Genomic DNA, 13,534 nt, shown 5'->3' on the forward strand with positions numbered 1-13,534 from the left:
AAAGTTTGGTAAGAGGGAGACCGATCAGAAGAGAGTTGCAGTAGTCCAGACGAGAGTGAATAAGAGCAACAGTAATAATAATAATAATAATAATAGTTTATTTTTATAGCGCCAACATATTCCGCAGCACTTTACAAATTTTAGGGGGGACTTATACAGACAATACAGAATAAGCATATCTCATATCGAACGGAGTGAGGGCCCTGCTCGCGAGCTTACAGTCTATGAGGAAGTGGGGGAGACACAAAAGGTAAAAAGTACATATATTGTATAATGCAGCCTTGATATACTGAATAGGATAAATAATAATACATGGACTGGTCGCCAGCCAGTATGTGTGCAGTCCTGACAGAGGCTTTTATGTGCATGGTTGGTTTGAACCCGAAGTTGAAGAAGATTTTAATATGGGGGAAAGCTGGGATGGACAGAGTGTGTTTAGGTGATACGCCAGTAAGAGTTTTAGCAGTTTCAAAGGTGAGAAAAGGTTGGATTCTGGAGATGTTTTTAAGATGCAGGTGACAGGAGCAAGTGAGTGATCGGATATGGGGGGTAAAGGAAAGGTTAGTGTTGAATATGACCCCCAGGCAGCGGGCGTGCTGCTTGGGAGTTATGGTTGAACCCTCCAAGGTAATTTCGATGTTAGGTAGAGTTGGGTTAGTGGAGGGGAGAAACACAAGAAGTTCAGTTTTAGAGAGTTTCAGTTTAAGATAGATGGAGGACATGATGTTAGAGACAGCAGACAGACAATCCTTGGTATTTTGTATTAGGGTAGGGGTGATGTCAGGTGAAGAGGTGTATAGTTGGGTGTCCTCAGCATAGAGATGATAGTGGAACCCAAATCTGCTGATTGTTTGTCCAATAGGGGCAGTGTATAGAGAGAAGAGGAGGGGGCCTAGGACTGAGCCCTGCGGGATCCCGATAGTAAGGGGACGAGGAGAAGAAGAGGAGCAGGCAAAAGATACAGTGAAGGAGTGGTCAGAGAGGTAGGAGGAGAACCAGGAGAGAACGGTTTCCTTGCGGCCTATAGAGTGGAGCATAGTGAGGAGGAGCTGGTGATCCACAGTGTCAAATGCTGCAGAGAGATCCAGGAGAATCAGCAGGGAGTAGTGACCTTTGGATTTGGCTGTTAGTAGACTTTAGTGAGGGCAGTTTCAATGGAGTGTAAGGAGCGGAAACCAGATTGTAGAGGGTCGAGGAGAGAGTTATCTGAGAGATAGCTGATTAGGCGGGAGTGGACAAGGGTTCCAGGAGTTTAGAGATAAAGGGAAGATTGGAAACAGGTCTGTAGTTAGCAGTGCAGTTCTGGTCCAGGGATGGCTTTTTAAGTAAAGGGGTTATGATGGCATGTTTAAATGAGGAGGGAAAGATACCTGAAGATAGAGAGAGAGGTTAAATATTTTAGTGTGATGGTATGTTGTGCACCCGATAGTCCAGAAAACAGAGACACAGATAGGCTATTGGTAAATTTTACTTCTTGCAAACAAATACAAGTAAATCCAGACAGATGATTCAGCAGTTTCCATTTCAATGCAGCAAGCACAGTTATTTCCAGTATGATAATGCAGATACATAAATGGTGCAGAGATTCCTGAGTCCTAGCTTCTGCTTATCTCTACATTCCTTATCACACAGCTGATTGCAGCTGGGACTGTGGTCTCTCATACACCAGAGATCTGAGTTTCCATACCAGTTCCTCAGCTTATCACAGGCAAGACCAGACACCACACAATGTCTCCTCCTCTCTCCTTCTCTCAGCACACCGCACTAAGCTCAGGACCTTGGCATGTCTTCTAACCATGCGACCTTATTGTCATATATGGAAAGCAGGCTGATTCATTAACTCTTGGTAATCTTATATTGTGTTCTGCTAAGTGCATCACTCTCTGCATATATAAACCATTCTGTACTTTATCTGCAAAGGGAATATGACCATTGTGCAGACATAATGGGGTATCTGCTGACCCTGCTACATCTTAAAGGGGCATACACATACAACTTTGGGGCACTACATATTAATCTAATGACAGGCTGTCTTTAAGCTTTTATCATAACTAAGATTTCTCCAGGCCCCATATATATTTTTTCTTCTTTGTATTTTTTTTTAAACTTCATGGCACCCTTTCTCTGAACTGGTGCCCAGAACTCAACCCCATATTCTAGATAAGGTCACACTACTGCTTTGTAAAGAGATAATTTTATGTGCCTGTCCCGTAAATCCATGCTCCTTTTTATACATGATAGTATCCTGCTTGCTTTAGAACCAGCTAATTGACATTTCATGCTTTAATTTAGTCTATGATATACAAGTGCCTCAATATTTTTTCAACAACTGTTTTCATTTATTTACTCCTTCTATGACATATGATTATTAGCGCCATTACTTTTTGGCATAAATTGCTATGCTATAGCATTGCATTAAATATATCCCAGACAAGCACAGATGAAATCCTGATCTAGGACATCATCATAAATCTCTCTTTGACATCATAGGTGGGTATTAGATTTTCCTTTAACCATTCACCAATATAACATCTAGTCCTTATTTTAACATCATTTTAATTCCCCAAAAATGGAGGTGTTGTAATGGGGGCAGGGTGGTAGTCATGGGCCAGTGGCACGTCTGCTTCTGTGAATAATTCTTCACCCTGACCTGCTACAGAAAAAGGGGACTCTGAGAATCCCCGGGTGTGTGCTGCGGTGCTTCTGTGGAGGATACCTCCATACTCACTTCTGACCCGCCGTCCTGGGTGCCGACTCTTTTAGTCTTCAGAAGGAGGAAACCAAACCAACTTAAAAATGTAAAAACTTCTTTACTTACAGCAACAGTCACATACAATGAGCAACAAGCCATACAGTCTCTTTGTGTTCTCTTCACATACAGCGGCACTTTACCAGTGATGAAAGACACAGACACAGATTTGGATATGAAGATTAGCCCTAGGGGTAACTCCATTTTCTGTCCCACTGCCTGACCTGCTTGGATCCACCTTCCCTTTAAGGTTGTCCTGTCACAGCACGTAAGGTGAAGTTCCCACATTGACCCCTCCATGTGCATCTGTTCTTGTAGTCTCTGCTGTCTAGACTGCTCGGATCACCTTTCAGATAAGGCTGTCCACGATCTCCCAGTAGGTGACACACACACACCCTTCTGTTGTACTTGTTCCTGTGTCCTCCTGACACGTCCTTCACCATTCACTGTGTCACTGACTAACTGAAACATGGCCAACACCAACTCCCAGTGCTCCCTCAGTCCTAACTTGTCACTAAGGGCGGTCCCAAACTAGTTAACCCTGTGTCCCCTAACTGACGTAAGGTAATATAATTCTGTAACTCTGCTGCCATCTAATGGCCATACCATAAATAACACATTTTATATTACACAGAGATACTATAACAACTTTAGATCGGAGTGGGACTCCTACCACCCCTTCACAGTGTTACCTGAGTGAAATATGTAACTAACACAGAACAGGAGAACTGAACTTTGTCTCATTACAGACACATTTGCTGCAGCTCTCACAGCTCTGCTGTTCTGCCTGTGAGATGGAAGCTGAAGCGGAGAGGAACCTGCAGATGTGTCAGGTATAACCATACACAGCTCTGCAATGAGGTCAGGTGAGCTGAGAGCGGCCATTACACATCACACTGGTAACTCCCCCTTTCATGTACAATAATCTCTGGAGGCGGCTTCTCATACAGATCAGTGTCTGGCCCATAGTCCTGAACAGCTCATTTACATAGAAGAAAAACAAGGATTTCTCTGGAATAGGACATCAAATTGCCAATATCCATGTATCATTTTATTCAGCTTTCTATGACCTACATGCTCATATAGACAGTGTGTGTGTGTGGGTGGGGGGAGGGGGGGGGGGTTGATCCTACTGACAGATTCCCTTTAATAGAGGAACTATGAAACAGAGTTGTAAGAAGCTCCACACTGTTATTTTATTAAGAATGTAAAACATACATATTCAGAGAGTTGGCAGATCCTCTTTACAAGCAGATCCTCTTTATAACCATTAGCTGAAATTAGCTTTCCCTATAACATGGTGGCATCAGCATGGATTCTTGTGTTTTAGTAAATGTATATTATACAGGATCACCGTGTTTTTACAAATGACTTTGACAGTACAGTCATACAGCTATAGTTACATTATTCTTCTATTACATCATTTCTCTTTTCAAGGTCTAATGGAGCAATGACTGGATTTGATTCAATCTCGTTCTTTTTCAAATAAGATAAAATGTTATTAGTGAAGAATGTCTCCAGTGTCGCCTCTGTTTGTTTCCAAAAATCAAAGTCAAAATTTACAGGCAAAATAGCGGTCTCTTTCCGTGTGTGGACAACAAGCTCTGCATATGAAGTGTTGGTAACAGCCATATGACACTGCATTTGAGTGTAGTAGGCATGGTCCAATCGTAGGGTGTAAGATGTCCCATCCCACCTCAAGCAGAAGGAGCGATGTTTGCTGGCCTGTCGTAGTGTACTATCAGGATATTTGTGCAAACACTTCACCAGAAGAGGCCAGCTCTTTTTATCCTTCCGATTTATTGCTGTTCTGCTGGAACATGCTAGCCAAAATTTCTCTTTGTGGTGAAGCACATCATACTCTTTCACTTCTAATCTCTGTTTGTGTTTTTCTAAGTTCATCTTCTTGTACTTATGAATGGCATCTTCCTCCATTTGCTGGATCCACTCACTTCTTTTTCTCAGTTTCCAGTCTCCCGAGCTCAGCATAGCTCTTATCTGTGATTCAGGCATTTGCTCATTTGTGTTCTTAGCATAGCAACTGTGAATAATCTCATGTACAGAGGAAGCCATTATGTAATTCTTACTATCACTGCTCAACTTAGATTTTTTCCTACGATAGTAAGGATGTGGTCTACGTTGGAAGGGTTGAAGGAATGCCCAACTATTTTTGGAACCAAGAGACACTTGCCCAAAAGTCTTTTTTTTGGCAGTTTTCTTTTTTCTATTTTTTTCTGAAGAAATAAAAAAATAATCATCTCTGCTGAAACTCAGAGATGGCAGCTTTTCTTTTTTTTTTAATTGTGGGAAACATTTATACGTGGGATTAGACAACACCTGAATGATTTCAGTATTGTTTTCTGCATGCTTTCTGGAAAATTTTGTTTGATCAAGTGCGAGAGACACATCCTGAGGAAATAAAAGGTGTTCAAAATTAATTTGGATAGGCTGTATAAACTTGATCATGTGATGCAGATGGAATTTGTAGTATGTGAATGATTTTCCCTTACTTTTTGGAGAGACATTCTTGTTGAGATGAATGATTTCTTCAGAGTTTTTTGTAAGGTGGATTGTTAAAGATGGGTTTTTGAAGTTTGGAGAAGGATTGTTTGCGATTGTGGAGGACATTGGCTTGATGAGCACAGTAGATTTCTTCAGTTTGCTTGAAAGAGATTTTGTCTTAGAAATTGGACATGAATTTTCCTCTAAAAGAACAGATTTATCTTTTGCTTTTCTGGTACATGTCTTCTCTTTTTTCTTTTTGACTGGATGAGAACTTCCCTGAAGGTTTGTAGATAAATTATTTACAGATTGTAAAAGTGAATAGGCTTGATCAGATGAGTCAGTTTTGTTTTTGGAAGCTTTTTTCTTTTTGGTATTGGGGTTTATTGAAGCACTGCTGCCCTGTTGATCAGACTTTTTGACATTGAGATTTTTGTTGCAAGGCACAATGGAAATAATTGAAGGGCTATTACTTTGAATATGTTGAGTTGTGTTGCTCTCAATAGTCAAATTTAAATCACCATTTTCATGTTGATCTGTGTTTTTTGTATTTACAGGGAATGTCTGCATTGTACGTGGTGTAGGATAGCCCAGTAGCGAAGAAGAATCCTTTTCTTGACTTAAAGATGAAGTATTGGCATAAAGTGGAATAAATTGCGTCCGGTATAAAGTACCTGTTGAAATGCAATATTCATGGCCTGTTGCTGGACATTGTAAGTATATTCCATTTGGGTTTTGTGGGTCTGTCGGTAAATGCATAAATAGATATGATTTATCCAAAATTGGAATCATTGGAGCTACTGAGCGATGCATGATCAGTACAACGAGATGGTTAGATGATTAGACTCAAAATAATGTGAGCACCGAAATGGATCGCTGTACATAAACAGATGAGCCAATATCAACTTTGATGAAGACTGAAGAGAAGACCTGGGAATGAAATAGCATCACAGATATTTGTTATATTCTTATTTTATAATTTATTCAAAACCATACGTAAATGTATAACAATATTGCCAAATACCCTACAAGATTGACACGCATGCATGATTTGTATATTAATAAAAATATTCCACATTTTAGAGTTTCAAATCCCTTGCTTTTCTTCATACAGTGTAGGGTTTGATACTCACTCAGCTGCTTTTGAGGTAAGCACAGGAGTCAGTTCTTAAAAATGTCCAAGGTAGGTTTATTCAGGCCTCATAAACCACACTTGTAAGGTAAATAAAAGACAGCCTTGTTCGGCACAAAGTAACAAGACACTAAAATAATTAGTCCATACAATACTGTGGGTTCGCCCGCTCACAGTCAGTGTCCTGTAGCACAGACACGCTGGAGGTCTCCACACCTCCAACCACAGACACTGAATGAGAAACTCCATTTTATACACACGCCCTGGGGTGGGGATATGTGAGCAGCCAATCCCTCTCGTCTCTTATGACTGCTTGTAAAAACCGGCCCTGATACGCCCTATTAACCCTCTCAGCACTATGTGTGCTGGAGCATGCTTTCCCAGTTTTACATCACTGAAGCTACCAACCTCGGCGATACATATCTCCCTTCAAGGACATGTCCGGTAGCCATCTTACAACAGCCAAAGAGCGCTAATTGTAAATAGCTACCACAATCGGAGCCTCGGAATTTACAGAAGACGGTCACTATTGTGTTGGGTTGTTGAAAGAGACATACATAAAGGTGTATGCGGTAAGCTCCCCTATAGAAAGGCTGAACAATTGATATTGAAAAAGGTACAGTATTAATAACAACTTTAGTAGCTGAATTTGTCAGGTTTATAGGTTTGACCTGAGAAACCTCAAGCCATACTAAGTTTGTCATCATATTTCTCCCATTCACAAGACCCTTTAAGTCGCATCTCTGATCCACACAGGCACACCCACAATCCAGGGTTGCCAACTTTATCTTTTATTTTTTCTGGACAGCTTCTCAAAAACTCATGGACAGGCAATTTTTTTACGGACACATTAGCTGACCATAATAAATCATTAATAGTGATGAGCGAGTGTGTTCTGTTAACCCTTTTGGCAAGCATGCTCGGTTGCTTGCCGAGTATTTGCGGCGTGCTCGAATGTTATGTTTGAGTCCAGTGTGTGCATGATTTGCGACCGTTTGACAGCTTTAATACATGTGAGGAATGCCTAACAAACAGGCATTCCTCAAAGTATTAAAGCTGTCAAACAGTCGCAAATCATGCACACTGAGTGATTCAAACATAACATTTGAGCACGCCAAATGTTCATAAATCTCGAGTAAGGAGCATGCTCGCTCATCATTAATCATTAAGTTTATAAGTGATAGATGTCTACAGACCATAAATCCTATATGAAGACATTATCTACATTCAATGTGAACTGTAAAAGGGTGATAGATACAGTTATAAAAATCTGTACAATTCTCTCCAGCTTCAAAAAAGTCAAGGACATGACAAAAAAATTTTAACGGACAGGGCAAAAAACTGCTCTAGTTTTACAGACTCCCTAGGATTTTTTATGACAGTTGGCAACCCTACCACAATTCCACTGTCAACACCCATTAAACATGTCTGGAATGTCCACTTTTATGCAAATTTGCTCAAATTGTCAGTCACTTTCTGACTCATTTCATGGGTTGATCCCACGAAAAACAGATCGGTTGGTGTATGCGTAATGATTAGTGTTGAGCGAACATGCTCGACACTGCTCGGTACTCGCCTGAGCATCACGCTACTCGGGATGTTCGGCGAGCACCGAGCATTTCCGGGTTACTCGGGCGGGAGCTCGGGTCTCCGCCCTGCATGTTTGGCGCTCTTTACAGAGCCAATGAACATGCAGGGATTGCCAGCCAGTCACTGTAATGCCGCAGCCATGTTGTTTGTGGGCATTACAGTGATTGGCTGGCCGCACAGCGTCACCTCGAGAATTTAAAACCGGGCGCCGCCATCTTGGACACAGTCGCTCCGGATCAGGCAGTGTAGGGAGAGTGCTGCTGATTTAGGGAGAGATATATCCTGCAAAATAGTTAGTGTAGGGTCTGTAAAGGCTGCCAGATCAAACAAACAGTCCTTCTCAGGACTAATATCCATCCCAGGTATATCAGGCAGGCAGGCAGGCTGTATAGGAGACGCAGTGGTTATACCAGCAAACGCTGCATTACAGTCCTGTGTGCTGCTCCTGTTGCTGAAATTGCTGGACTTAGCTCCAGGTCCCTGGGGCCAGTACAAATACCCATCTTGTTAACCTTTTGGTGCCCCCCCCCCCCAAAAAAAAAAAAAAAAGTGTGCCTCTGATTTTTCAGACACAAACATATCTGTTGAAAATAGTCTGGTGTAGGCCAGAGAAATAGAAGTGTGGTTTTGCAGTTCTATGGGCCATTTGTATCTAAAAAAAACAGTTTGAGTGTGTCGCTCACTGTTCAGCCGCAAATATATATATATTTTAAAAAGCCTGGTATACACCAGTAAATTATTACTGTGGTTTTGATGTTCCACGGTAAAACATCTCTATTATCCTGTTTTTGGCATTTTTTGCTGTATAAAAATAATAAGTGTCTCCCTGATTTTTCAGAAACAAATATATCTGTTGAAAATAGTCTGGTGTAGGCCAGAGAGACAGAAGTGTGCTTTTGCTGTTCCACGGTAAAAAATCTCTATTATCCTGCTTTTTGCATTTTTTGCTGTAAAAAAAAAAAATAGTGTCTCCCTGATTTTTCAGACACAAATATATCTGTTGAAAATAGTCTGGTGTAGGCCCGAGAAATACAAGTGTGGTTTTGCAGTTCCACGGTACAAACCTCTGTATTATCCACTTTTGGGCCATTTGTATCTAAAAAAAACAGTTTGAGTGTGTCGCTCACTGTTCAGCCGCAAATATATATATATTTTAAAAAGCCTGGTATACACCAGTAAATTATTACTGTGGTTTTGATGTTCCATGGTAAAACATCTCTATTATCCTGTTTTTGGCATTTTTTGCTGTATAAAAATAATAATAGTGTCTCCCTGATTTTTCAGACACAAATATATCTGTTGAAAATAGTCTGGTGTAGGCCAGAGAGACAGAAGTGTGCTTTTGCTGTTCCACGGTAAAAAATCTCTATTATCCTGCTTTTTGCATTTTTTGCTGTAAAAAAAAAAAAATAGTGTCTCCCTGATTTTTCAGACACAAATATATCTGTTGAAAATAGTCTGGTGTAGGCCCGAGAAATACAAGTGTGGTTTTGCAGTTCCACGGTACCAACCTCTGTATTATCCACTTTTGGGCCATTTGTATCTAAAAAAAACAGTTTGAGTGTGTCGCTCACTGTTCAGCCGCAAATATATATATATTTTAAAAAGCCTGGTATACACCAGTAAATTATTACTGTGGTTTTGATGTTCCACAGTAAAACATCTCTATTATCCTGTTTTTGGCATTTTTTGCTGTATAAAAATAATAATAGTGTCTCCCTGATTTTTCAGACACAAATATATCTGTTGAAAATAGTCTGGTGTAGGCCAGAGAGACAGAAGTGTGCTTTTGCTGTTCCATGGTAAAAAATCTCTATTATCCTGCTTTTTGCATTTTTTGCTGTAAAAAAAAAAAAAAATAGTGTCTCCCTGATTTTTCAGACACATATATATCTGTTGAAAATAGTCTGGTATAGGCCCGAGAAATACAAGTGTGGTTTTGCAGTTCCACGGTACAAACCTCTGTATTATCCACTTTTGGGCCATTTGTATCTAAAAAAAAACAGTTTGAGTGTGTCGCTCACTGTTCAGCCGCAAATATATATATATATTTTAAAAAGCCTGGTATACACCAGTAAATTATTACTGTGGTTTTGATGTTCCACAGTAAAACATCTCTATTATCCTGTTTTTGGCATTTTTTGCTGTATAAAAATAATAATAGTGTCTCCCTGATTTTTCAGACACAAATATATCTGTTGAAAATAGTCTGGTGTAGGCCAGAGAGACAGAAGTGTGCTTTTGCTGTTCCACGGTAAAAAATCTCTATTATCCTGCTTTTTGCATTTTTTGCTGTAAAAAAAAAATAAAAAGTAGTTTCTCCCTGATTTTTCAGACACAAATATATCTTTTGAAAATAGTCTGGTGTAGGCCCGAGAAATACAAGTGTGGTTTTGCAGTTCCATGGTACAAACCTCTGTATTATCCACTTTTGGGCCATTTGTATCTAAAAAAAACAGTTTGAGTGTGTCGCTCACTGTTCAGCTGCAAATATATATATATTTTAAAAAGCCTGGTATACACCAGTAAATTATTACTGTGGTTTTGATGTTCCACGGTAAAACATCTCTATTATCCTGTTTTTGTCATTTTTTGCTGTAAAAAAAAAAAAATAGTGTCTCCCTGATTTTTCAGACACAAATATATCTGTTGAAAATAGTCTGGTGTAGGCCAGAGAGACAGAAGTGTGCTTTTGCTGTTCCACGGTAAAAAATCTCTATTATCCTGCTTTTTGCATTTTTTGCTGTAAAAAAAAAAAAAAAATAGTGTCTCCCTGATTTTTCAGACACAAATATATCTGTTGAAAATAGTCTGGTGTAGGCTCGAGAAATACAAGTGTGGTTTTGCAGTTCCACGGTACAAACCTCTGTATTATCCACTTTTGGGCCATTTGTATCTAAAAAAACCAGTTTGAGTGTGTCGCTCACTGTTCAGCCGCAAATATATATATATTTTAAAAAGCCTGGTATACACCAGTAAATTATTACTGTGGTTTTGATGTTCCACGGTAAAACATCTCTATTATCCTGTTTTTGGCATTTTTTGCAGTATAAAAAAAAAAATAGTGTCTCCCTGATTTTTCAGACACAAATATATCTGTTGAAAATAGTCTGGTGTAGGCCAGAGAGACAGAAGTGTGCTTTTGCTGTTCCACGGTAAAAAATCTCTATTATCCTGCTTTTTGCATTTTTTGCTGTAAAAAAAAAAAAAAATAGTGTCTCCCTGATTTTTCAGACACAAATATATCTGTTGAAAATAGTCTGGTGTAGGCCCGAGGAATACAAGTGTGGTTTTGCAGTTCCACGGTACAAACCTCTGTATTATCCACTTTTGGGCCATTTGTATCTAAAAAAAACAGTTTGAGTGTGTCGCTCACTGTTCAGCCGCAAACATATATATATTTTAAAAAGCCTGGTATACACCAGTAAATTATAACTGTGGTTTTGCTGTTCCACAGTAAAAAATCTCTATTATTCAGGTTTTGGTAGTTTTTTCCGTAAAGAAAAACAGTAGTGTCTCCTGACTGTTGTGACACAAAAATATATCTGTTGAAAATAGTCTTGTGTAGGCCCGACATCCCAGTGTGGTTTCGCAGTTCCACGGGTCAAATCGCTGTACTATCCAGCTTTGGGCCTCTGGCATCTAAAAAAAAAGCAGTTTGAGTGTGTCGCTCAATGTTCAGCCGCAAATATCTCTATTTAAAAAAGTGTGGTATACCCCAGTAAACAATAACTGTGGTTTTCCTCTTCCACGGTTCTAGTCTACTCTTTATTACCCTTTTTCCATTGATAGTGCAAGTGTAAGCTATTTTACTTCATTTACAATGGGCAAGGCGCGTGGCAAGGGACGTGGAAGTGGACGTTCTGGTGATGGTTCGTGCAGAGGACGGGGCCGTGGCCAAGGTGAAAATGTGCCACAACCAACAGCCACATCTTCTCGCTCCCACTTCTTGACCGAATTACTAGGGAAGCACAGAACAAAACCAGTATTGAGAACTGATCAGTGTGAACAGGTTATTAATTGGATAGCAGACAATACTTCCAGTTACCTGGGCACCACCACCTCCGGTCTGTCTTCCACACGGTCAACTCTTAGTAGCCGTGAGTCTCGACCGCATACTCCTCCTCACCCTGATGCTCCTTCCTCCCACCATGCCGAGTGTCGTCAGACAGCAAGTGATCCCACACTTGGACACTCTGAAGAGCTGTTCACTGGTCCATTTCCATATTTGGGCCCCTCGCCTGATACGCTTGAAGTGGTGGAAGAGGAGATCCCATGTTGCGATGCCCAAATATTTGAACAGCCACGGCCACAGGAAGTCGACGTTGGCAATCTGTCACAAGAGGTGGACGATGACGAGACACAATTGCCAGGAAGTGAGGAGGAGGATCGTGGTGCGCAAGTGGAAGAGGAGGAGGTGGTGGATGATCTAGTAACTGACCCAACGTGGAAGGAGGACATGCAGAGTGAGGCCAGCAGCACACAGGGGGAGGGAGGCAGAGTACCCCAACAGGCAGGAAGAAGCAGTGTGGTGGCCGCAGACAGAAGGCAGGCAACCGTTCCCCGTAACACCAACACGAGGGACGTTGCCAGTACAAGCGGTAGGTCTTCCAGAGTCTGGAATTTTTTTAAAGACTCTGCTGATAACCCCAAAAAGGCCATATGTTCCACCTGCCATGCCAGCATCAGCAGGGGTGACAAAACTACCAGCCTGACCACCACCAGCATGATCAGGCACATGGCAGCAAAGCACCCGACTTTGTGGGGCGAAACCCAGGGTCCACGACCAGTGTCAGCGGGTGTCACCACTGCTTCTTCCACTGTTGTGCGTGCAATAGAACCCCCTGTTGTGTGTGCAAGGCAATCCCCTGTCCATACTGCATGTAAAGATGCCCCCTCCTCTCAGTCTTCACTTGTTATGGCAGTTTCTCAAGAAACAGCATCAACGTCCACGTCCACGTCCCACCGCAGCGTTCAATTGTCCATATCCCAGACCTTTGAACGAAAGCGGAAATTCGCAGCTAACGCCCCACAGGCCACAGTCCTAAATTCGCACATTTCACGACTGCTTGCATTGGAAATGCTGCCTTTTAGGCTGGTGGAGATGGAATCCTTCCGCAATCTTATGGCGGTGGCCGACCCTCGGTACTCGGTCCCCAGCCGACACTATTTTGCCCGGTGTGCCATCCCCGCACTACACAAGCACGTGTCCCAAAGCATCTGCCGTGCCCTCAACAACGCAGTTACTGGGAGAGTCAACCTGACAACGGACACGTGGACAAGTGCTTGTGGCCAGGGACGGTACATCTCTCTGACGGCACACTGGGTAAACATAGTGGAAGCCGGGACCCAGTCGGACCTTGGGACGGAACACATCCTCCCCACACCGACGATTGCGGGCCCTATGTCAGTCAGAGTTGCCCCCACAGTGTACAGCTCCTGCGCATCCTCCTCCTCCTCATCCTCCTCATGTTCAGCCTCCATCTCAGATATCACCACATCAGTTACAAGCTGGAAGCATTGCAGTACTGCCTCCGCCAAGCGGCAACAGGCTGTGCTTG

At 41.6% G+C, this 13,534-nt stretch overlaps 1 protein-coding gene across 2 annotated transcripts in view; it reads right to left on the reverse strand.

Annotated features, from left to right (window-relative positions):
* Positions 1-211: 211 nt before the first annotated feature.
* LOC141259399 (uncharacterized) overlaps positions 212-13,534 on the reverse strand; it is a 40,399-nt gene continuing 27,076 nt past the window's right edge. Inside the window, exons 2-3 of one of the 2 annotated variants that reach the window (XM_073675320.1) lie at positions 5,260-6,181; positions 212-5,158 (exon numbers count right to left, since the gene is read on the reverse strand). In XM_073675320.1, coding sequence (XP_073531421.1) covers positions 4,154-5,158; positions 5,260-5,274 — 1,020 coding nt within the window. In that variant the 5' untranslated portion in view covers positions 5,275-6,181 and the 3' untranslated portion in view covers positions 212-4,153. Of the gene's footprint in view, positions 6,182-13,534 lie in introns of both variants that reach the window. The other variant, XM_073675319.1, reaches the window with a different exon arrangement.

Source organism: Phyllobates terribilis, unplaced genomic scaffold (assembly GCF_046119375.1).
Source record: "Phyllobates terribilis strain yellow unplaced genomic scaffold, ASM4611937v1 Scaffold_3__8_contigs__length_932513732, whole genome shotgun sequence".
NCBI lineage: Eukaryota > Metazoa > Chordata > Amphibia > Anura > Dendrobatidae > Phyllobates > Phyllobates terribilis.